At 48.5% G+C, this 23,948-nt stretch overlaps 1 protein-coding gene across 2 annotated transcripts in view; it reads right to left on the bottom strand.

Moving 5' to 3' along the window:
- Positions 1-23,948, bottom strand: part of LOC127579763 (inactive rhomboid protein 2-like) — a 75,586-nt gene that overhangs the window by 32,862 nt on the left and 18,776 nt on the right. For both annotated transcript variants that reach the window (XM_052032665.1, XM_052032666.1), the window contains exons 5-12: positions 23,138-23,260; positions 22,942-23,051; positions 14,023-14,226; positions 12,378-12,489; positions 11,721-11,795; positions 11,475-11,636; positions 7,908-8,011; positions 6,397-6,460 (exon numbers count right to left, since the gene is read on the bottom strand). In XM_052032665.1, coding sequence (XP_051888625.1) covers positions 6,397-6,460; positions 7,908-8,011; positions 11,475-11,636; positions 11,721-11,795; positions 12,378-12,489; positions 14,023-14,226; positions 22,942-23,051; positions 23,138-23,260 — 954 coding nt within the window. The remainder of the gene's footprint in view (positions 1-6,396; positions 6,461-7,907; positions 8,012-11,474; positions 11,637-11,720; positions 11,796-12,377; positions 12,490-14,022; positions 14,227-22,941; positions 23,052-23,137; positions 23,261-23,948) is intronic.

A 23,948-nucleotide genomic window follows, 5' to 3' on the forward strand; every position in this document is an offset into this window, starting at 1 on the left:
AGAGGGAGGAGGTGTACAGTGGATCTGAGGAGTAAATGTTTCATACACAGAGTAGTTGGTATCTGGAATGATAGAGGAGGTGGTGGAGGCAGGAACAGTAACTATGTTTAAGAGGCATCTGGACAGGTACTTTGATGACCAGGGCACAGTGGGATTTGGAGTTGATTCAGGCAGGTGGGATTGGTGTAGATAGGCAGAATGGTCAGCACAGATGTAGTGGCTGAAGGGCCTGTTCCTGTGCTGTACAACTCTGTCACTCTAACTGTGCCCCTCATAATTTTGTACATCTCTGTCAGCTGCCTCCTCAGCGTTCTCCGCACCAATGCTCAATACAAGAGGGCACGGCTTTAAAGTAATGGGTGGGAAGTTCAAGGAGATATCAGAGGAAGGTTTTTTAACCCAGAGAGTGGTTGGGGCTGGACTGAGCAGGCGCGGCGCGGGCAGTTTAAAAAGCGGGGACAGAAAAAGGAAAAAATCTTCGGAGGCTTCGCTCCGGAGGACTTCGGAGCAGATAAGTTTTTCTTTATCTTTCTCTTAGGGTTTTAAGTATAAGGCTTAGTTTTTAATAGGGTTGTAATTTATTAGGGTTAGTGTTTTTATAAGGTACTTTTATAAGGGTTGTAAAAGTTTTAAGTGGTAGAGTGGGGGCTGGACGGGGCTGGACTGCGCAGGCGCGACACAGACAGTTTAAAAAGACAACCGCCGTATCCAGTGGGCAGCAGAGTGAGAGGGAGCAGAGTGTTCTGGGCTTTGGCTCAAGGGGCTTCGGCGTAAAGGGGCGAGGAAAGGTAGGTGACTTCAGTTAAGGAAGGAGTATGAGTGCGGTTTCCTGTACTCAATGTCAGATGTGGGAGTTCCCGGAGTCTCCCTGCCTCTGGGAAGGCTACATCTGCGCCCGGTGTGTCGAGCTGCAGCTTCTGAGGGACTGTGTTAGGGAACTGGAGATGCAGCTCGATGACCTTCGTCTGGTCAGGGAGAGTGAGGAGGTGATAGAGAGGAGCTATAGGCAGGTGGTCACACCGGGACCATCGGAATCAGGCAATTGGGTCACAGTCAGGAGGGGGAAGGGGAAGGGGAAGGGGAAGGGGAGGGGGAAGGGGAAGGGGAAGGGGAAGGGGAAGGGGAAGGGGAAGAGAAGGGGAAGGGGAGGGGGAAGGGGAAGGGGAAGGGGAGGGGAAGGGGAGGGGGAAGGGGAGGGGGGAGGGGAAGGGGAGGGGGAAGGGGAGGGGGAAGGGGAGGGGGAGGGGAGGGCGAAGGGGAAGGGGAGGGGAAGGGGAGGGGGAAGGGGAGGGGGAGGGGAGGGGGAGGGGAGGGGGAAGGGGAGGGGAAGGGGAGGGGGAAGGGGAAGGGGAGGGGGAAGGGGAGGGGGAAGGGGAAAGGGAAGGAGAAGGGGAAGGGGAAGGGGAAGGGGAGGGGGAAGGGGAGGGGGAGGGAGGAGGGGAAGGGGAAGGGGAGGGGGAGGGGAAGGGGAAGGGGAGGGGAGGGGGAGGGGGAGGGGAAGGGGAAAGGGGAGGGGAAGGGGAAAGGGGAGGGGAAGGGGAAAGGGGAGGGGAAGGGGAGGGGGAGGGGAAGGGGAGGGGGAAGGGGAAGGGGAGGGGAGGGGGAAGGGGAAGGGGAGGGGAAGGGGAGAGGGAAGGGGAAGGGGAGGGGAAGGGGAGGGGGAAGGGGAGGGGAAGGGGAGGGGGAAGGGGAGGGGAAGGGGAGGGGAAGGGGAGGGGGGAGGGGAAGGGGAGGGGGGAAGGGGAGGGGGGAGGGGAAGGGGAGGGGGAGGGGAAGGGGAGGGGGAAGGGGAAGGGGAGGGGAGGGGAAGGGGAGGGGGAGGGGAAGGGGAGGGGAAGGGGAAGGGGAGGGGAGGGGAGGGGAGGGGAAGGGGAAGGGGAGGGGAGGGGGAAGGGGAAGGGGAGGGGAGGGGGAAGGGGAAGGGGAGGGGAGGGGGAAGGGGAGGGGGAAGGGGAGGGGGAGGGGCAAGGGGAGGGGAAGAGGAGGGGGAAGGGGAGGGGAAGGGGAGGGGGAAGGGGGAAGGGGAAGGGGGAAGGGGAGGGGGAAGGGGAATAGTCAGGTACTAGAGAGTACCCCTGTGGCTGTACCCCTTGACAGTAAGTACTCCTGCTTGAGTACTGTTGGGGGAGACAGCCTACCTGGGGGAAGCAACAGTGGCAGTGTCTCTGGCACAGAGCCTGGCCCTGCGGCTCAGATGGGTAGGGAAGGAGTGAGGAGGGCACTAGTGATGGGGGACTCTATAGTTAGGTGGGCAGACAAGCGATTCTGTGGACGCAGGAAAGAAACTCGGAAGGTAGTTTGCCTCCCAGGTGCCAGGGTCCGGGATGTTTTGGATCGCGTCCGAGATATCCTGAAGGGGGAGGGAGAACAGCCAGAGGTCGGGGTACATATTGGTACCAATGACATAGGTAGGGAAAGGAATGAGGTCCTGAAAAGAGACTATCGAGAATTAGGAAGGAAGTTGAGAAGCAGGACCTCAAAGGTAGTAATTTCCGGATTACTGCCTGTGCTAAGCGACAGAGGGTATAGGAACAGAATGAGGAGGAGGTTAAATGCGTGGTTGAGGGATTGGAGTAAGGAGCAGGGATTCGGTTTTCTAGATCATTGGGGCCTCTTTTGGGACAGGTATGACCTGTTCAAAGAGGATGGGTTGCACTTGAATCCCAGGGGGACCAATATACTGGCGGGGAGGTTTGCTAAGGCTACTGGGAAGAGTTTAAACTAGAATTGTTGGGGGGTGGGATCCGTACTGGAGAGACTGGGGAGGAGGTGTTTGACTCTCAAATAGAGGAGGCTAGAAGTAAGTACCATAGGCAGGTGATAGAGAAGGGACATGTTCAGACAGGCTTGAGATGTGTCTATTTTAATGCAAGGAGTGTTGTGAACAAGGGCAATGAGCTTAGAGCTTGGATCGATACTTGGAGCTACGATGTGGTGGCCATTATGGAGACTTGGATGGCTCCGGGGCTGGAATGGTTGATTCAAGTGCTGGGTATTAGATGTTTCAGGAAGGACAGGGATGGAGGCAAGAGAGGTGGGGGAATGGCACTGCTGATCAGAAATAGTGTCACGGCTGCAGAAAAGGTGGACGTTGTGGAGGGATTGTCTACGGAGTCTCTGTGGGTGGAGGTTAGGAACAGGAAGGGCTCGATAACGGTGCTGGGCGTTTCTTATAGGCCGCCCAATAGTGACAGGGTTATTGAGGAGCAGACAGGGAAGCAGATCCTAGAAAGGTGTGAGAATAACAGAGTTATTGTGATGGGGGATTTTAATTTCCCAAACATCGATTGTCAGCTCCAGACAGTGAGGGGATTAGATGGGGCAGAGTTTGTTAGGTGTGTACAGGAAGGGTTCTCGACACAGAATGTAGATAGACCTACAAGAGGAGAGGCTGTGCTAGATTTGATATTGGGTAATGAAACTGGTCAGGTGTCAGATCTCTCAGTGGGTGAACATTTTGGTGATAGTGATCATAATTCTATCTCCTTTACGTTAGCACTGGAGAAGGATAGGAACAGACAGGCTAGAAAGGTGTTTACTTGGAGTAAAAGGAATTGAGACTCTCAGGCAGGAAATTGGAAGATTAAATTGGGAACAGATGTTCTCTGGGAAAAGTACAGAAGATATATGGCAAATATTCAGGGGATATTTGTGTGGAGCTCTGAACAGACATGTTCCGATGAGACGGGGGAGTCATGAGAGGATACAGGAACCGTGGTGTATGAAGGCTATAATGAATCTCGTCAAAAGGAAAAGAAAAGCATACAAAAGGTACAGAGAGCTAGGTAATGTTAGAGATCTGGAGGAGTATGAGGCTAAAAAGAAGGAACTTAAGCAGGTTAAATTAGGAGAGCCAGAAGGGGACATGAGAAGGCCTTGGCGGGCAGGATGAAGGAAAACCCCAAGGCGTTCTACAAGTACGTGAAGAGTAAGAGGATGAGATGCGAAAGGATAGGGCCTATCAAGTGCAGTAGTGGGAAAGTGTGTATGGATCCAGAAGAAATAGTGGAGGTACTTACTGAATACTTTACGTCAGTATTCACCACGGAAAAAGATCTCGGGGATTGTAGTGGGGACTTGCAGTGGGCTGAAAAGCTTGGGCATGTAGTTATTAGAAAAGAGGTGGTGCTGAAACTTTTGGAAAGCATCAAGTTAGATAAGTCGCCAGTACTGGATGAGATGTACCCCAGGTTGCTCTGGGAGGTGAGGGAGGAGATTGCGGAACCTTTGACGATGATCTTTGTGTCGTCCATGGGGATGGGAGAGGTTCCGGAAGATTGGAGGGTTGTGGATGTTGTTCCCTTATTCAAGAAGGGGAGTAGGGATAGCCCAGGAAATTATAGACCGGTGAGTCTTACCTCAGTGGTTGGTAAGCTGATGGAGAAGATCATGAGAGGCAGGATTTATGAACATTTGGAGAGGTATAATATGATTAGGAATAGTCAGCATGGCTTTGTTAAGGGCAGATCCTGCCTTACGAGCCTGATTGAATTTTTTGAGGATGTGACTAAGCACATCGATGAAGGGAGAGTAGTAGATGTAGTGTATATGGACTTCAGCAAGGCGTTTGATAAGGTACCCCGTGCAAGGCTTATGGAGAAGGTGAGGAGACATGGGATCCAAGGGGACATTGCATTGTGGATCCAGAACTGGCTGGCCCACAGAAGGCAAAGAGTGGTTGTTGAAGGGTCATATTCTGAGTGGAGGTCGGTGACCAGTGGTGTACCTCAGGGATCTGTACTGGGACCCTTACTATTTGTGATTTTTATAAATGACCTGGATGAGGAAGTGGAGGGGTGGGTTAGTAAGTTTGCGGATGACACGATGGTTGGGGGTGTTGTGGATAGTTTGGAGGGCTGTCAGAGGTTACAAAGGGACATAGCTAGGATGCAGAGTTGGGCTGAGAAGTGGCAGATGCAGTTCAACCCAGATAAGTGTGAAGTGGTTCATTTTGGTAGGTCAAATATGTTGGCAGAATATAGTATTAATGGTAGAACTCTTGGCAGTGTGGAGGATCAGAGGGATCTTGGGGTCCGAGTCCATAGGAGGCTCAAAGCGGCTGCGCAGGTTGACTCTGTGGTTAAGAAGGCATATGGTGTATTGTCCTTCATCAATCGGGGAATTGAATTTAGGAGCCGTGAGGTATTGTTGCAGCTATATAGGTCCCTGGTCAGACCCCACCTGGAGTATTGTGCTCAGTTCTGGTCGCCTCACTACAGGAAGGATGTGGAAGCCATAGAGAGGGTGCAGAGGAGATTTACAAGGATGCTGCCTGGAATGCAGAGCATGCCTTATGAAAGCAGGTTGACGGAACTCGGCCTTTTCTCCTTGGAGAGACAGAGGATGAGGGGGGACCTGATTGAGGTGTATAAGATGATGAGAGGTATTGATCGGGTAGATAGTCAGAGGCTTTTCCCCAGGGCTGAATTGGTGGCCAGAAGAGGACATAGGTTTAAGGTGCTGGGGAGTAGATATAGAGGAGATGTCAGGGGTAAGTTTTTTACTCAGAGAGTGGTGAGTGCGTGGAATGGGCTGCCGGAAACGGTGGTGGAGGCTGATACAATAGGGTCTTTCAAGAGACTGTTAGATAGGTATATGGAGCTGAGTAAAATAGAGGGCTATGGGTAAGCCCAGTAATTTCTAGGGTAGGGATACGTTCAGCACAGCTTTGTGGGCTGAAGGGCCTGAATTGTGCTGTAATTGATCTATGTTCTATTTTCTATAAGCATATGGAGGAATTTAAAATAGAGGGATATGTGGGAGGAAGGGGTTAGATAGTGTGAGGCAAGGTTTAAAGGTCGGCACAACATTGTGGGCCGAAGGGCCTGTATTGTGATGTACTGTTCTATGAAACCAGACCCAGCCTCTCCGCTGTACTGAAGCTTCCAGGCATTAGCCTGGTGAATCTCCTCTGCAAAATGCTGTATACAAAAAGACCCCACCAACCCCCCGGAACTGTAGCCTCCCGTCTTACCTTCTCACCTTCTTGAGGGCAGTGTGGGATGGGAATTAAATGCTGGTCTTGCTGGCTATACCGGTATCCCAGGGATGAATGTTCCTTGCTGCCTTCACAAGTGCTGGAAAAATTGCTTCCAGCTGGAAAGAGCTCAGCACTGAGTTGTTCATTACTGGTACCAGACCGCTTGTGCTGAGATGTGAGAATAATTCTTGAATTTTTCCCTTAATTATAAGGTACATTGGGAATCCATTTAATCTTTTACCTGGCCCTTCATCCAGGACGGTTTCATTGTGCAGACAACTACTTCCAGTGTACATTTCCAAACAGCAGTTTAGTTTAGTGACTCTTGTTTTGTTAAAATGGATTCACATCGGTTTCCCGAGTGAAAATATTGAATGCCGTCCACAATCCCTCAAACCTTTCACAGAAATACTCACAGGCCATCGAGTGATGTCGTCCTCCCAGATATGTGGCATGGCAGAGGCGGGTTCCTCACAGGTCCTACACAGCACAGCACAGGACAGCACACTCAGTCACACAGGCATTCACAGTGTCAGGGCAAGGCTTGGCTGTTTGAGGAGCAGGTGAAAGGCCAGGCCAAGCAGCAGCAGGAGGTTTTTCCCATAATGGACAGTGGATCACAAATCTCAACAGGCAGGCACAGTAGTACAGTGGTTAGTGCAACGCTATTACACTGCCAGCAACCTGAGTTCAACTCCCGCTGCTGCCTGTGAGGAGTTTGTACGTTCTCCCTGTGTCTGAATGGGTTTCCTCTGGGTGCTCCGGTTTCCTCCCACATTCCTAAGACGTACAGGTTAGGAAGTTGTGGGCATGCTATGTTGGCACCGGAAGCGTGGCGACATTTGTGGGCTGCCCCCAGAACACTTATTACTGCATGCTGATTGGATTATTAGTCCATGTTTTTGGATTACTGTTTCAGTAAAATAATCACAAATCATGGGAAAATAATCCAATTCATGATCGGAATCACCAACCATCTGTTTGAGAATAGGGCAGGTGGACTGTTGTTTGAAAGAGCCAGCACACAACTAATGACCAAATGATTCCTTTCAGTGCTGTTAAATCCTGGATTTTCAATAACATGCAAAATTTTAATAAAAGATAAAGGGAAAGGTGTGAATCTAGGAGTAGATATCTGGAGATGTGGCTACATGAATGTGTTTTGTGGAGGCTTCAAGGGTGGAATCAAAGCGAGGTACAGGTGCAATGTCAAGGGGAAGAGATATTGATGAGAGGTGCAGAGTGGAGTAGACCAGGGAGGGGTGCTGTGAGGTTCTTGGGAGGTGGCGTGGGGTGGGTAGCAGTGAAGGGGGTAATGAGAGAGGTGTGGGAGAAGCATCAGGAGGAGGTTCAGCCAACAATAAGGAAGGCATTGAGTACTTGCCAGTTGCAAGGCCGTAGTACTGGAGATGTTTTGCTGAGATTCTAAAAGGCTTTGATGAGACAACACCTGGAATAGCAATGGTCTCCAAACCTAAATAAGGACTGAGTGCAGCATGGTGACTGGAAGTAATCCTCCCCGGAGGGAACGGTTCTGTGAAGAGACATTGAGGAAGATTGGATGATATGCCAGAACTAAAGATGAGAGAAGTTCTCATTGAGATACAAGATTCAGAAGGGAATAAACGCAATGTGATGCTGAGTGTTTCCTCTCTGTGGATCTAGAACTGGGGCAAGCCTTAGGATAAAGGGTCAGGTGTTTAGGACCAGGATGAGGCCATCTGTATTAACTGAGGGTTTGTGAATCTTCACAAGTCAGGAAAGTAGTCAAGGCATAAGGTCAGCAACAGCTTATTAAAAGGTTGTGTATATATAATCTGCTTCAATGCTTTATCTTCTTGGGTTTCAGGCTGGTGCAAGGCAGAGATGAAGAAGGTACTGAGCTACTGCTCCCAGTACCAACACCCTGATGCAAAGGTTCACTTGCCTTGGATCCTGATGACAGACTGCACCTGATGATCGCTTCTGATAGGTGGAGCCCAGGTCTGGAGCTTGGCTGTTTGGCCATTTAATAAATGTAGCCAGTGTTTCCTGTGTTTGAAAACAGGAAAGGTTAGTAAGCAAAGAGAACTATTTGGTGATTGTACAGCACTACACTGGGGGTGAGTAATAACCTCTCCACCAACAGGGGTGAGGGCTGCATCTTCTCGTCATATTTTGGCAATATTGATCATTAAAACAAAAGCAATCAGCAACAAAGGAATTCAGAGCAGTGTCAGAACAGACAAAAAAAATAAATGAATTTGGGCCACACACACCATACTACTGATGTATACAACACAGGTGGGGATGCAACATGTATGATGATACAACTTGTGTGGGGATACATCACACAAACACCATTTGGTCCAATCTGTTTTTGTGAGGATTTATGCTCCAAAACTTTCTCCTATCTTTCCTCACCTAAACCTATCATCATGTTCCTCTGCTCCTTCTCCCTTTTAGGCTTTTTGTTCTCCCCTGATATGCTGCTGTACTACTTGCCTGAAGCACTCTCTGTTGGAGCACTCTCTTTGCTCTCTGCACAAGGTTTCCTTTGGATTTCTCGGTGACCGTGCTACATTACTGGCCTGTGGGTGTGTGGTTCATCACCAGTGGAAGCAGTTTCTCCGTATTCACGATCAAAACCATTCGTCAATTTAAAGACCTACATAAGTTCACTCCTCAACCATTTTACCCGAGAACTGACACCTGGACCAGTTTTGTTCCATCATATTTCTGGAATCATCCACTCTCCAGGCTTAGAGCCATGGACCTGCATAGCACAAAAACAGGCCACCAGTTCCCTACCTGAGCCAATCCATTTGCCTGTGCTAGGCCCATATCCCTCTAAACCTTTCCTATCCAAGTACCTGCCCAAATGTCTTTTAAATGCTGTAATTGTACCTGCCTCTACCACTTCCTCTGGCAGCTCATTCCAAATACTCACCACTCTCTGTGTGAAAATGTTGCCCCTCACATTCCCTTTAAATCTTTCCCCTCTCATCTTAAACCTATACCCTCTAGTTTTAGAATCCCCTACCCTGGGACAAAGGCTGTGACCATCCAGGTTATCTATGCCTTTCATAATTTTATAAACCTCCACAAGATCATCCCTCAGCCTCCTTCGCTCCAGGGAAAACAGTCTCAGCCTGTCCAGCCTCTTCTTATAGCTCAAGCCCTCCAGTTCCAGCAACATCCTCGTGAATCTTTTCTGTATCCTTTCTGGCTTAATGACATCCTTTCAAAAGATGGGCAACCAGAACAGCACACAATACTCCAAGCGTGGTCTCACCAACATAGAGTCATAGAGCACTTCAGCACAGAAACAGGCCCTTCAGCCCATCTAGTCCATGCTGACCTGATCTTCTGCCTAGTCCCATCTACCTGCACCCGGACTATATCCCTCCAAACCCACCCACCCCCATCCATGTACCTATCCAAACTTCGAGTGTTACAATTGAACCCGCATCCACCACTTCCGCGGGCAGCTCGTTCCACACTCACACCACCCTCTGAGTGAAGTAGTTCCCCCTCAGATTCCCCTTAAATATTTCACCTTTCACCCTAAACCTATGACCTCTAGTTCTAGTCTCACCCAACCTGAGGGGAAAAAGCCTGCATGCATTCACCCTATCTATACCCCTCATAATTTTGTATACTTCTATAACATCTCCCCTCATTCTCCTGCATGCCAGGGAATAAAGTCTTAACCTATTCAACCTTTCCCTATAACCCAGTCCTCAAGTCCCGGCAACATCCGTGTAAATTTTCTCTGCGCTCTTTCAAGCTTATTGATATCTTTCCTGTAGGTAGGTGACCAGAATTGCACACAATACTCCAAATTCAGTCTCACCAACGTCTTGTACAACTTCAACATAACATTCCAACTCCTGTACTCAGTGCCCTGATTTACGAAGGCCAAAGTGCCAAAAGCTCTCTCTACGACCCTATCTACCTGTGATGCCACTTTCCAGGAACTACGGATCTGTATTCCCAGGTCCCTTTGTTCTACGGCACACCTCAGAGCCCTACCATTCACTGTGTAAGTCTTACCCTGGTTTGTCCTTCCAAAGTGCATCACCTCACACTTGTCTGCATTAAATTCTCTGACTGTCCAGGCCTTTTATCATCTTGCACACCTCTATCAAGTCACCTCTCATCCTCCCTCACTCCAAAGAATAAAGCCCCAGTTCACTCAACCTATCCTCATAAGACATGCTCTCCAGTCCAGGCAGCATCCTGGTAAATCTCCTCTGCACCCTCTTTAAAGCTTCCATATCCTTCCTATAATGAGGTGACCAAAACTGAACACAATACTCCAAGTGTAGTCTAACCAGAGTTTTATAGAGCTGCAACATTACCTTACGGCTCTTGAACTCAATATCCCAACTAATGAAGGCCAACATGCCATACACCTTCCGAACAACCCTATCGACCAGAGGGGCAACCTTGAGGGATCTATGAACATGGAACCCAAGATCCCTCTGTTCCTCCACACTGCTAAGAGTCCTGCCATTAACCTTGTATTCTGCGTTCAAATTCGATCTTCCAATGTGTATCACTTCACACTTATCTGAGTGGAACTCCATCTGCCACTTCTCAGCACAGCTCTGCATTCTATCAATGTCCTGTTGTAACCTACAGCAACCTTCCACACTATCCACAACACCACCAACTTTCGTGTCATCTGCAAACTTACAAACCTACCCTTCCACATCCTCATCCAAGTTGGTCACCTCTTCAAAAAACTCAATCAAATTCATGAGATGTAAATATGGTTTGATTCCAATTTCCCACGCACAAAGCCATGCTGACTATCCTTAATCGGTCCTTGCCTTTCGAAAAGTGGGGAGGTCCTGTCTCTCAGAATCCCCTGCAGTAACTTTTCCACCACCGATATTAGGCTCACTGGCCTGTAGTTTTCATATTATAAAAGGGCTTTTTTATCTCTTTAATGACATGAAAACTGAAATCAAATGCAATACTCAAAGTATAATCTCACCAATAATCCATTCAAGTTCAACAGAAAGTTCCTACTTTTCAGTTCTGTCCCTCTCCAAATAATACCGAATTCCTGGTTTGCATGTTCTAGCCTTGCTAACCTGTGGTGCCACCCTTGGTGATTGGTGTGTTGTTCTCCAAGATCCCTTTGTTCCTGTGTCCCACTGAGATTTATGCTGAACAAGTAATGTGACCTCCCTATTCTTCCTAACAAAAGGCACATCTCACATTTATCCATGTTGAAATTAATTTGCCATGTATTTGCCAATTCAGCATGTTTATTTATATCCGCCAGAAATTTGTTGCCATTTCCTCCTCTGCAATAACTACTCCCCTCAATCTGTCAACTTAGAAATGTTGTTTTGATTTGAGTCCAATGGAGAGGAAAGCCACTTGTCTAGAAAGTGGGAAAGTGAGATAAATCTGCTTGCAGGAAGTTGGTCAAACCCCAGAGGTTTGGAAATAAACAGTGGGACACATGAATGGTATGAGCTTGGGTGTTCACACATACCGAACAATCCTCCTTCAATGTCTGTACGCATCCAGAATTATCATTCTGAACACAACAACCCGACTTCCTCTCCTGATCTCTCGCCTCCTCGGTGAGCTTTGAGATTGATTGGTCCTTCCGTAAGCAAGGAGAAAACTTTGCTCCTAGGTGAATGAGAGCGTCCTGCAAGTAGTGAGAGCATTGAGCATCTGCTTGTCCATGCATGATGTCAGATCAGCACTTCCTTATCCCTGAGCAAGGACTCACCGAGCGAGGCCCAATCCAGAAGTTCTCTTGCTGGACATCTTCCACACTTTCATGGGTCCCTTTATTCCTCAGCACCTGAGAAACATGATTAGTTCAAAACTTTTGCCACCATTCTTTCTCCTCTTTTTCACCCGTCAACATTTGATTTTAAGTTTGCTAATGTCCATTTTACAGGGGAAGAGTTATCTTCGAGCAATCTTGTAAAGGGGGTCAACAGAAAGAAGGAAACTATGGGCCAGTCAGTTTAACATCCAACAGAGGAAAATGTTAGGATCTATTAAAGGCATTATAGTAGGACACTTAGAAAATTTCAGGCTAATTAGACAAAGTCAGTGCAGTTTTTTGAAAGGGAAACCATGGTTAATCAATTTATTGGAGCTCTTTGAAGAAATAACATGTATCATGGATAAAGGGGATCTGGTGGATATATTGTCATTAGATTTCAAGAGGGCATTTGATGAGGTACCAAAGGTTATTGCAGAAAATAAAAGTTTACAGTGTGGGAGGTAACGTATTGGAATGTTCAGAATAGTGGCTAGCAAACAGGAAATAGAAAGCAGGCAAGCTGGAGGGGAACGTGAAACTCCAGCAGGAGCAGCTGGAGAACGTGAAACACCAGCAGGAGCAGCTGGTTAATGCCAGAAGTGCTGAACGTACCAGCTGTGTTTTCACACGCTGGGCAAATCCCACTGGTGCGACCCCATAAATACCGATTGCCAGCAAAGTGACCACAATGTGAACAAACGTGATCCAATATGTGAAGTATGGCCTGGAAAATAAACAATCGTTATATGGATAGAGGCACAGAGGAGGGAAGGTTGGGAGGTGGGGGAGTCAAATAGAAACAGAGAGAGACGAAAGAAACGAGACCAAGGCTGAGAGAGAAGGGACTGGGGAGACAGGTGAGAGAGAGGCAGGGAGAGAGAGGGGGGGGACAGGGAGGTCATCAAAGATCCCCACCATCCAGGCTATGCCATCTTTTTGCAGCTACCATCGGGCAGGAGGTACAGAAGTCTGAAGTCACACACCACCAGGTTCAGGAACAGCTACTTCAACCATTCGGTTCTTGAACCAACCGGCACAACCCCAGTTATAGAACACAGAATATTACAGTGCAGTGCTGGCCCTTCGGCCCACAATGTTGTGCCAACATTTTATCCTGCTCTAAGATCTATCTAACCCTTCCCTCCCACATTGCCTTCCATTTCTCAATCATTCATGAGTCTAAGAGTATCTTAAACATCCTTAATGTATCTGCCTCCACCACCTCTGCCGGCAGTGTGTTCCATGCACCCACCACCCTCTGTGTAAAAAACTTACCCCTGACATCCCCCTTATACCTTCCTCCAATCACCTTAAAATTACGCCCCCTTGTGTTAGCCATTGTCGCCCTGGGAAAAAGTCTCTGATTGTCCACTCGATCCATGCCTCTTATCATCTTGTACACCTCTATCAAGTCACCTCTCATCCTCCTTCTCTCCAAAGAGAAAAGCCCTAGCTCACTCAACCTATCCTCATAAGACATGCTCTCCAATCCAGGCAACATCTTGGTAAATCTTCTCTGCACCCTCTCTTAAGCTTCCACATCCTTCCTATAATGAGGTGACCAGAACTGAACACCAAGTGTGGTCTAACCAGAGTTCAAAAGAGCTGCAACATTACCTCGTGGCCTTTGAACTCAATGCCCTGACTAATGAAGGCCAACACTCCATACACCTTTTTAACAAAACTATCGACCTGCGCGGCAACCTTGAGGGATCTATGGACATGGACCCCAAGATCCCTCTGTTCCTCCACACTGCTGAATCTTGCCATTAACCTTGTATCACTACTGTTTAACAACACTATGACCACTCTGATCACTTTGAACTACAATGGACTTTGTTTTTGTTTTGTTCTAATTGTGTTTTTTTCTTGGAAACATTGTGTTTAATTTATGTTTTTCTTGTGAATGCTGCTTATCTGATGCTCTGTGCCTGTGATGCTGCTGCAAGTAGGTTCTTCGTTACACCTGTGCCCACTTGTGCAGATGACAATAAACTCAACTTGACTGACTTTAAATCTTTAGAAGGTTTCTGAGAAGGTGTCACAAGAGGTTGGTCAACAACAGTAGTGCACATTGTGGTAACATACGTGGATGAAAACTTGGTTAGTGAAAGCAGAGAATGGGGGAGATGGGTCAGGTTGCAGGTGGTGACTAGTGTGGCTCAACAAGGGTGGTGAGGAGAGGGTGTGGGGAAGGGGGACGGGGAGGGGTGGGGGTGAGGGAGACAGGGAGAGCAGGGATGGGGTGAGTGTACACCTGTGGTTGCTGAGGTGCTGCAGCTTGTCTCGGGTACTGACACTCAGTGACCGGCGGTACCTCCGGTTCAGCCACCTGCCCACAATCCCCAACCCATACTGACGCCTCCTCCTGTCGAATGCAAAGTGTTCAACCCGCGACAGGATGCGTGTCCCCCTCCGGTGAGTCTCTGGATTGCTCCAGCCCTGTGGCCGCTCCCCATGTCTGCAAACAAATCAACAATAGAACTTAGTATGGAGACTCACAGACAGGCGAATAGAGTCTCACAACACCCTCACACCCTGGCCACAACACCCACACGCCCCGACCACAACACCCACACACCCCTACCACAACGCCCGCACACCCCGACCACAACACCCACACACCCCAACCACAATGGCCGCACACCCCGACCACAACACCCACACACCCCGACCACAATGGCCGCACACCCTGACCACAACACCCACACACCCCGACCACAACGCCCGCACAGCCCAAACACAACGCCCACACACCCCGACCACAACGCCCGCACAGCCCGACCACAACACCCACACACCCTGACCACAAGACCCTCACACCCTGACCACAACGCCCGCATACCTCGACCACAACACCCGCACACCTCGACCACAACGGCCACACACCCCGACCACAACACACGCACACCCCAACCACAACACCCACACACACTGACCACAAAACCCACACACCCTGACCACAACGCCCGCCCTTCTCAAGGATAAGTACAATGGGCAATAACTGTGGCCTCGTCAGTGATGGCGAGATCCCAAGAGGTGATCCCTGGACAGTGAGCTGGAAGAGAAAAACTGGTGTTGTCCCCATGCACTGAACACTGGATTCTCCAACTTCAGGTAACCCATCCCCCATGTTCTCCTCCCACACACTCACCTGTTACCCCCCCCCCCCCCCCCACCTGGTTTCAGATAAATGTGAGGTGTTGCATTTTGGTAAGACAAACCAGGGCAGGACTTACACAGTAAATGGTAGTGCTCTGCGCAGTGTTGTCGAACAGAGACCTACGAGTGCAGGTACAAGTTCTCTGAAAGTGGTTCATGTGACCACCCTCTCAGTGAAGAAATTTATCCTCCTCTGATGTCTTACCCTGTATCCTGACATTGCCCCCTTGTTTACACTCCCCGCTCAGCCAGGCGAAACATCCTCCCAGCTTCCCAAGCCCTGTCATTTCAATGAAATCTCCTCATTTTTCCAGTGATTAAGGGCCTTCTTTACCTTGTCTCTCCTAATGCAGCAAACCCATCATCCCTGGAACCAGCTGAGTGAATCTTCACTGCATTCCTTCTAGCTATTCCTTCTACCCTTTCTTAAGTAAGGAGATCAAGACAGCACATGATACGTTAGATGGGGTCTCACCAAGGCCAATATAATTCGAGTAAGACATCCTTGCTCCTGTGCTCAGAACCTCTTGCAGTGAAGGCCAACATATCATTAATCTTCTTAACTGCCTACTGAACTTGTTGGCTTTCAGTGAATGGTGCACAAAGACATTCGCTAACTCACCCTGGATCTGATGTAGTTTAACCTTCCAGACCAGCCTACCGTGCAGGACCTTGTCACAGGCCTCGCTAAAGCCTTGTCAATCCTCTTTGCTACCTCTTCAAAAATCACAATCAAATTCATGAGACACGATTTCCCACACACAAAGCCATGCTGATTATTCCTAATCAGTCCCCGCCTTACCAAATGCAATTTCTTCCCTGGTTTCCCATTTGGTCACTAGGATACACTTGGTCAGACCCCAGGATTTATCCACCTTTATGCATCTCAGGACAGCTAACACCTCTTTCATAATGTTGATATGTGTCAGGACATCACTGTCCTCTTCCCTGAATTCCTCAGATTTCATCACCGTCTCCACGATAACTACAGGTGAGAAGTATTCATTCAAGACCTCACCCTCCTTCCATGGCTCTACACATCCTTAAGGGATCTATTTTCTCCCTAGTTACCCTTTTGCTCTTAGCAAACTTATAGAATCTTTTGGATTCTCCCGAAACTTTTCTCTTAAGAACATCTCATGTTCCCTTTTATCTCTCCTGATTTCCTTCTTGAGTTTACTCCAACATCCCTTATACTCCTCAAGGAATTCACTTGATCCCAGCTGCCTATACTGTACTTGAAACACAGAAGTTAAGTACTGCAAATAATTAGGAAGACTGATGGAATCGTTGCCTTTATTTTAAGGGGTATGGGATATAAAAGTAGACAGAGCACTGTGGGACCGCACTGAGAGCACCAGGACTGCACTGAGAGCACCGGGACCACACCAGGAGCACACCAGGAGCACCAGGACTGTACCGAGAGCACCGGGACCGCACCGAGAGCACCTGGACCACACCGGGAGCACTAGGACTGCACCAGGAGCACCAGGACTGTACCAAGAGCACCGGGACCACACCAGGAGCACTGGGACTGCACTGGGACAGCACCAGGACCGCACCGAGAGCACACTGGAAGCACCAGGACCTCACTGGGAGCACCAGGACCGCACCAGCAGCACTGTGGACAGTTTGGTTTCCGTGTGTGAGGAAGGATGGAGCTGCACTGGGGGAGGTACAGAGAAGGTTCACCGGGGGTTCCTGGGGTGAAGGGTTGACGTATGAAGAACGATTCAGCAGGTCAGGCCGATACTCAGAAGGACGAGAGGTGATCTGATTGAGACACGGTTTGAGGGGACAGAGGGGGCGGGTGCTGAGAGATGTTTCCCCTAGTGGGGGTTTCTAGAACCAGGGGCAGTTTCAGAACGTCGGTGGCCCACTGCAGACAGAGGAGGAGGAATTTGCCCTCTCAAAGGCCGGTGAGTCTCTGGAATTCTTTCCCCAGAAAGGTGTGGAGGTGGAGTCACTGAATACCCTGAAGGTGGAGACGGACAGATATTTAAACTGCAGGAGAGTTGTTGTGTGGAACTTGTCAATTTTATCACCTTTGCCACCAACTTTAACCCTGTTCAGCAGTAGAGACTACCTCATTAAATATATTTAAGACACAGTTAGATAGATTTTTGCACAGGAGGGGAATTAAGGGTTATGGGAAAAAGGCAGGTAGGTGGATCTGAGTCCACAGCCAGATCAGCCACAACCTTATTGAATGGTGGAGCAGGCTCAACGGGCCAAATGGCCGACTCCTGCTCCTATTTCTTGTGTTGTTATGTCCTCAAATTCGCCTGGACTAATTCTCTTCCTTTTCTGCCTCCAAATCACGAGACAAACTCTCTACCAATATCTACTTTAAACCCACTGACTTCCACAGCTACCTCGAATACACCTCCTCCCAACCGGTCTCCTGTAAGGATGCCTTTCCCTTCTCTCAGTTACACTGCCTCCACCACATCTGTTCTCAAGATGAGGTTTTCTGCTCCAAGACTTCTGACATGTCCTCCTCCTTCAGGAAATGTGGCTTCCCCCCTGACATAGTTGGTGGAGCCCTCACACATGTCTGTTCTCACCCTCCCTCTCCCCAAAGAGAGAGATCGAGCTCCCCTGTTCCTCACCTTTCACCTCACCAGCCTCTGTATCCAACACATCATACTTCGCCACTTCCGCCATCTCCAACAGGATCCCAGCACCAGCCCCATCTTCCCCTCCCCACCCCTTTCTGCAGGGACCACTGTGACACCCTGGTCTGCTCCTCCCTGCCCCTCCCCAGGCACTTTTCCCTTGCAACCGTAGGAGATGCAACACCTGTTCCTACACTGCCTCTCTCACCATCATCCAGGGACCTAAACAGCCCTTCCAGGAGAGGCAGAGTTTCACATGTACCTCCCCCAACCCAGTCTATTGCATTAGGTGCTCCCAGTGTGGCCTCTACTTTGGTGAGAGCGAGTATAGACGAGGTAACGTTTTGTGGACCATCTGTGCTCTCAGTGCAACAGCCATCATGAGCTTCCAGTCTCATGTCATTTCATCCCATCTTCCCATTCCCACGCCGACCTGTCTGCCTTCGACCTTCCCCACTGCTAGGGTGAGGCCCAATGCAAACGAGAAGAACAATATCTCATATTTCCCTTGGGTAGCTTACAGCCCAATGGTATCACAAGATCACAAGATCACAAGATAAGGGAGCAGAAGCAGGCCATTCGGCCCATCGAGTCTGCTCCAAGGAAAAGGGAAAAAGAAATGGGGTGGGAAAAAAAGAGAGAGAAAAAAAAACTATTCTAATCCCATTTGCCAGCCTTATCCCCATATCCCTTGATACCCTGACTATTTAGATATCTGTCTATCTCCTCCTTGAATACCCCCACTGATCTGGCCTCCACTGCTGTGCGTGGCAAGGAGTTCCACAATTTCACCACCCTCTGGGTAAAGAAACTTCTCCTCATCTCTGTCTTGAAACTGTACCCTCTAATTCTAAGATTGTGCCCTCTGGTCCTGGACACGCCCACCAAGGGAAACAGCCTAGCCACATCTACTCTATCCTTACCTGTCAACATTTTAAATGTCGCTACGAGGTCCCCTCTCATCCTTCTGTACTCCAGCGAGTACAGTCCAAGAGCCGACAAACGCTCATCATACTTAAGCCCTTTCATTCCTGGAATCATTCTCGTAAATCTCCTCTGAACCCTCTCCAACGTCAGCACATCCTTCCTAAGATGCGGGGCCCAAAACTGCGCACAGTATTCCAAATGAGGCCTCACTAGCGCCCCGTAGAGCCTCATCAACACTTCCTTACTTTTATACACTATACCTCTCGAGATGAATGCCAACATAGCATTCGCTTTCTTAACCACCGATCCAACCTGGTGGTTAACTTTTAAGGTATCTTGTATGAGTACCCCCAAGTCCCTTTGTACTACCGCACTATCAATCTTCTCTCCTTCTAGATAATAATCTACCCGCTTATTTCTACTTCCAAAGTGTACAACTGCACATTTCTCAACATTGAATCTCATCTGCCATTTCCTTGCCCATTCTCCTAAACTGTCTAGGTCCCTCTGCATTCTTTCTATTTCCTCTATGCTCCCTACTCCTCCACTTATCTTGGTGTCATCCGCAAACTTAGCCACACAACCATTTATTCCATCATCCAAATCATTGATGTACAAGGTAAAAAGGAGAGGCCCCAACACCGACCCTTGCGGCACACCACTAGTAACCGGTAACCAACCAGAACGAGATCCTTTTATTTCCACCCTTTGCTTCCTGCCAACCAGCCAATTCTCCACCCATTTTGCTACCCTGTCCATAATTCCATGACCTCTCATCTTATTAATCAGTCTCTTGTGAGGCACCTTATCGAAGGCCTTTTGAAAGTCTAAATACACAACATCTACCGCCTCTCCCTTATCCACCCTACCTGTGATTTCTTCAAAAAACTCCAATAGGTTGGTCAGACAGGACCTCCCCTTCACAAAACCATGTTGACTAGGTCCTATCTTGCCTTGCGCCTCTAGGTATTCGGTAACCTCCTCCTTGAGGATAGACTCCAATAATTTTCCCACCACTGACGTCAGACTAATAGGTCTGTAATTGCCTTTGTGCTGCCTCCCACCTTTCTTATACAACAGAACTACATTCGCTACCCTCCAGTCCTCCGGAACCATGCCAGAATCTATCGATTCCTGAAAAATAATCGCCAACGCCTCCGCTATCTCCACAGCCACCTCCTTCAGAACCCGGGGATGCACCTCATCCGGTCCGGGAGACTTATCAGCCTTAAGCCCCTTTAGTTTTCCAAGCACCTTCTCCCTATTAATCTCAATTGAACTCAGCTCCAATTCGTGAGACTCCTGACTAATGGGCACATTGCTTATGTCCTCCACGGTGAAGACCGATGCAAAATATTCATTCAATTCCCTTGCCATCTCACTATCATCCATTATAATACCTCCTGCACCATTATCAATTGGTCCTATGTCAACCCGTGTCTCTCTTTTATTCCTTATGTATTTAAAAAAACTCTTAGAATCCTTCCGAATGTTGTCCGCCAGCTTCCTTTCGTAACTCATCTTTGCTTTCCTAATGACCTTCTTAGTTTCTCTCTGCAGATTTTTAAAATCGTTCCAATCTTCTGTTTTCCCACTAATTTTTGCTACTTTGTACGCCGCCCCTTTTGCTTTTATTTTATCCTTCACCTCCCTCGTTATCCACATCTGTGCCTTTTTTCCATTCAAAACCTTCTTTTTTCTTGGAATGTATCTGTCCTGCATTGTCCTTATTTCCTGTAGAAATTTCTTCCATTTTTCCTCTGCCGTCCCTCCAGCTAACTTACTCCTCCAATCAATTTGGGCCAACTCATCTCTCATACCTTTGTAATTTCCCTTATTCCACTGAAATATCGATACACCAGTTATCAGCTTCTCCTTCTCAAACTTGAAACTAAACTCAATCATATTGTGATCACTTGTTCCCAGTGGTTCCTTTACCTTTAGTTCCCTAATCACCTCGGGTTCACTACACAGCACCCAATCCAAAACAGCCGATCCCCTGGTGGGCTCCTCAATAAGTTGCTCCAGAAAAACATCCCTTAGACATTCCACAAACTCACTCTCCTGAGTACTACCTCCTTGCTGCATTTCCCAGTCCACCTTCATGTTAAAATCCCCCATAATTATCTTCACATTGTCACTCTGACATGCTTTTTCTATCTCAATCTGCAACTTATGGTCCACTTCCTGACTGCTGTTCGGGGGCCTATATATGACTGCTATTATTGTTCTTTTACCCTTGCTATTTCTCAGCTCCACCCATAAGGATTCCACCTCCTCTGACCCAATGTCCTTCCTTTCTATTGATTTTATATCGCTACTAACCATCATGGCCACACCTCCCCCTCTGCCTACCCTCCTATCCTTCCTATATACTGTATACCCCTTGACATTCAGTTCCCAATCACATCCATCATGAAGCCACAACTCAGTGATTGCAACGATGTCATATTTATTAACCTGTAGTTGTGCCACTAGGTCATCTACTTTATTCCTGATGCTACGTGCATTTAAATATAGTATGTTTAGACTGGTATCTGCTATTGATTTTATTGTACCTCTATTGATCAGCAGATTATCCTGACTTTCTACCTGTCCATCCTTCTTACTATCTTCGCTACCTACTATCTTAGACATGTTCGTGTAGACCTCATCCCCTATCCTAACATTCGGTATCCGAACATCCTCATCCCCGATCCTAACATTCTGTATCCTAACATCCGGATTTGTTGTACTTCTATTATTCAGTAAATTATCCTGACTTATCACCTGCCTGTCATTCTTGCCATCCTCAATGGATTCGTTTCTATACACTTTCTCCCTCACCTTAGCATCTTGTAACCTAGCATCCTGGTTACCATCCCCCTGCCAGATCAGTTTAAACCCTCCCCTACAACTAAATTAAACATTCCCGCCAGGATATTGGACCCTTTGGAGTTTAGATGCAACCCATCCTTAGCAAATAGGTCTTGCCTCCCCCAAAAAAGGTCCCAGGTATCCAAGAATCTGAAGCCCTGCCCCTTGCACCAGTCACTCAGCCACGCATTTAACTGCCAGAGCTTTCTATTCTTCCTGTCATTGATACGCGACACGGGTAGTAGTCCTGAGATTACTACCCTTGAGGTCCTACTTTTCAACCTTCTCCCTAATGCCTTGTATTCCTCCTTCAGGACCTCTTCTCTTTTCCTACCTACATCATTGGTACCTACATGTACCAAGATTTCTGGCTGCTCACCCTCCCCCCTCAGAATATTCTCGACACGGTCTGTGATATCCCGTACCCTGGCACCAGGGAGGCAACACACCATCCGAGACTCATTATCGCTATCGCAGAATCTCCTATCCGTACCCCTTACTATCGAATCCCCAATAACCACTGCATGTCTCTTCCTCTGCTGGACCACAGTATCAGACACGGTGCCAAGGTCACCACAGTATCAGACACGGTGCCAAGGTCACCACAGTATCAGACACGGTGCCAAGGTATGAAAGTTGAATGTTCCATTTTCAGGTCCCCCACTCCCCCTGTGCTTCCACAGATGCTGATCGACCATCGAGTTCTTCCAGTGTTTCTGATTTTTCTTGTTACATTTGTGCCCCACTTCATGCCGGTTATTTTTCTAAACTGGAGGGGGAGCATGGAATGTCCATGCTCCCCCTCCTTGGAATGTCCAAGGAACATCTGAAGTCTGTCTGCCCCCGAATAGGCACAGCAGGGACCAGAATCCATCCTGGACCCAGAAAACAGTTTAATTTTAAACTTTTTAAATGTTTTAATAAAGAAATTTTAAAATAACATGCAGAAAAAGGGTACACACAAAATAGGCCCTGGGGATAGATGCCAAAGAAAAAAATCAAAAGGCGAAAACAGGTCAGACACAGAGCGAAGCTCCCTCCACACCGTCCCATCACACACTCCTGGGGTCAAACATAGGGTGAAGGTCCCTCCACACTGTCCCATCACACACTCCCGGGGTCAGACACAGAGCGAAGCTCCCTCCACACCGTCCCATCACACACTCCTGGGGTCAAACATAGGGTGAAGGTCCCTCCACACTGTCTCATCACACACTCCCAGGGTCAGACACAGGGTGAAGCTCCCTCCACACTGTCCCATCACACACTCCCGGGGTCAGACACAGAGCGAAGCTCCCTCCACACCGTCCCATCACACACTCCCGGGGTCAAACATAGGGTGAAGGTCCCTCCACACTGTCCCATCACACACTCCCGGGGTCAGACACAGAGCGAAGATCCCTCCACACCGTCCCATCACACACTCCCGGGGTCAGACACACAGTGAAGCTGCCTCCGCACCGTCCCATCACACACTCCCAGGACAGAGGCAGGAGGTGATTCTGGTCCAAACTGTTTGGAGCAAATCCAGGCCATTGTCATTGCAGATTCCCAGCATCAGACCAGTATTTCTCATCATTACTATCAATTAATGCCTAAACTTGCGGTTTTACATGGTTGATGGTGGTGTTTCCCTCTGGATCTCCCTCTCACAGTAAGCTGAAAGTGGTGGTGATTCAAATACGTCATCTGGTGTAGACAAACTTTCACCTTGAGCCTCCACCTGTGAGCAGAATCAGAGGCACTGTCAACTCCTGGCAATACTGCCTTCCACTGGGACCAGCCCACACAGGACAGAAATGTTCTTGCCTTACTAAAGAACGAATAGTCCAGAGCGTCAGCACCATCAACTGGATCTTCCTCCAAGTAACTGGGATACGCAAAGCTTCTTCTGACTCTTCTGGTTCGAGAACTTTCTAGAACAGGTTGGCCCTGTGATGGAAATCAGCCACAGGTTAGAGGAGGAGGATGGATATACACTGTCTGCTCTGCACACAATACTTCAGGTCCCCTGACAAAAACCAGCAGTCAGCTGCACATCAGCAGAGCTGAGCAAATGTTGTCTGGAATAAGATTTTTTGGAGGATTTAGAGAAACTGAGGGTTAGGGAGGGAGTTCCGAGCTCCACCTGAGTGAAGCGTTGAGTCTAGTCTTGGATGAGTTTTCTGCAGCAGTGTCAGGGATGTTCAGGAAATGGAACTAGATGGACTTAGAAATGACCTGAATCCATGGTCCAGCCCCTCACTACCCCACTCCTGACCCCATCCAACTCCCTCAGTGTCTGACCTCAAATCAAGGTCACAGTCAGTCTCTGGTTCAGACAGGAGAGGGATGAAAAGGGTGGTAGGGAACACAGTCTGAGAAGGGAGCCAGAGAAAATGGATCTCATCTTCCCTTCAGGGAAATCCTTTCCCTTCACTGCCCTGACAGTCCGGCTGTGCGCTGCACCATGCCAACTACACCGTGCCAACTACACCGTGGCAACTACACCGTGGCAACTACACCATGCCAACTACACCGTGGCAACTACACCGTGGCAACTACACCGTGGCAACTACACCATTCCAACACCTACACCAGACTACACCATGCCAACTATACCAAAAGATCTTCCCTGGAA

Source organism: Pristis pectinata, chromosome 18 (assembly GCF_009764475.1).
Source record: "Pristis pectinata isolate sPriPec2 chromosome 18, sPriPec2.1.pri, whole genome shotgun sequence".
NCBI lineage: Eukaryota > Metazoa > Chordata > Chondrichthyes > Rhinopristiformes > Pristidae > Pristis > Pristis pectinata.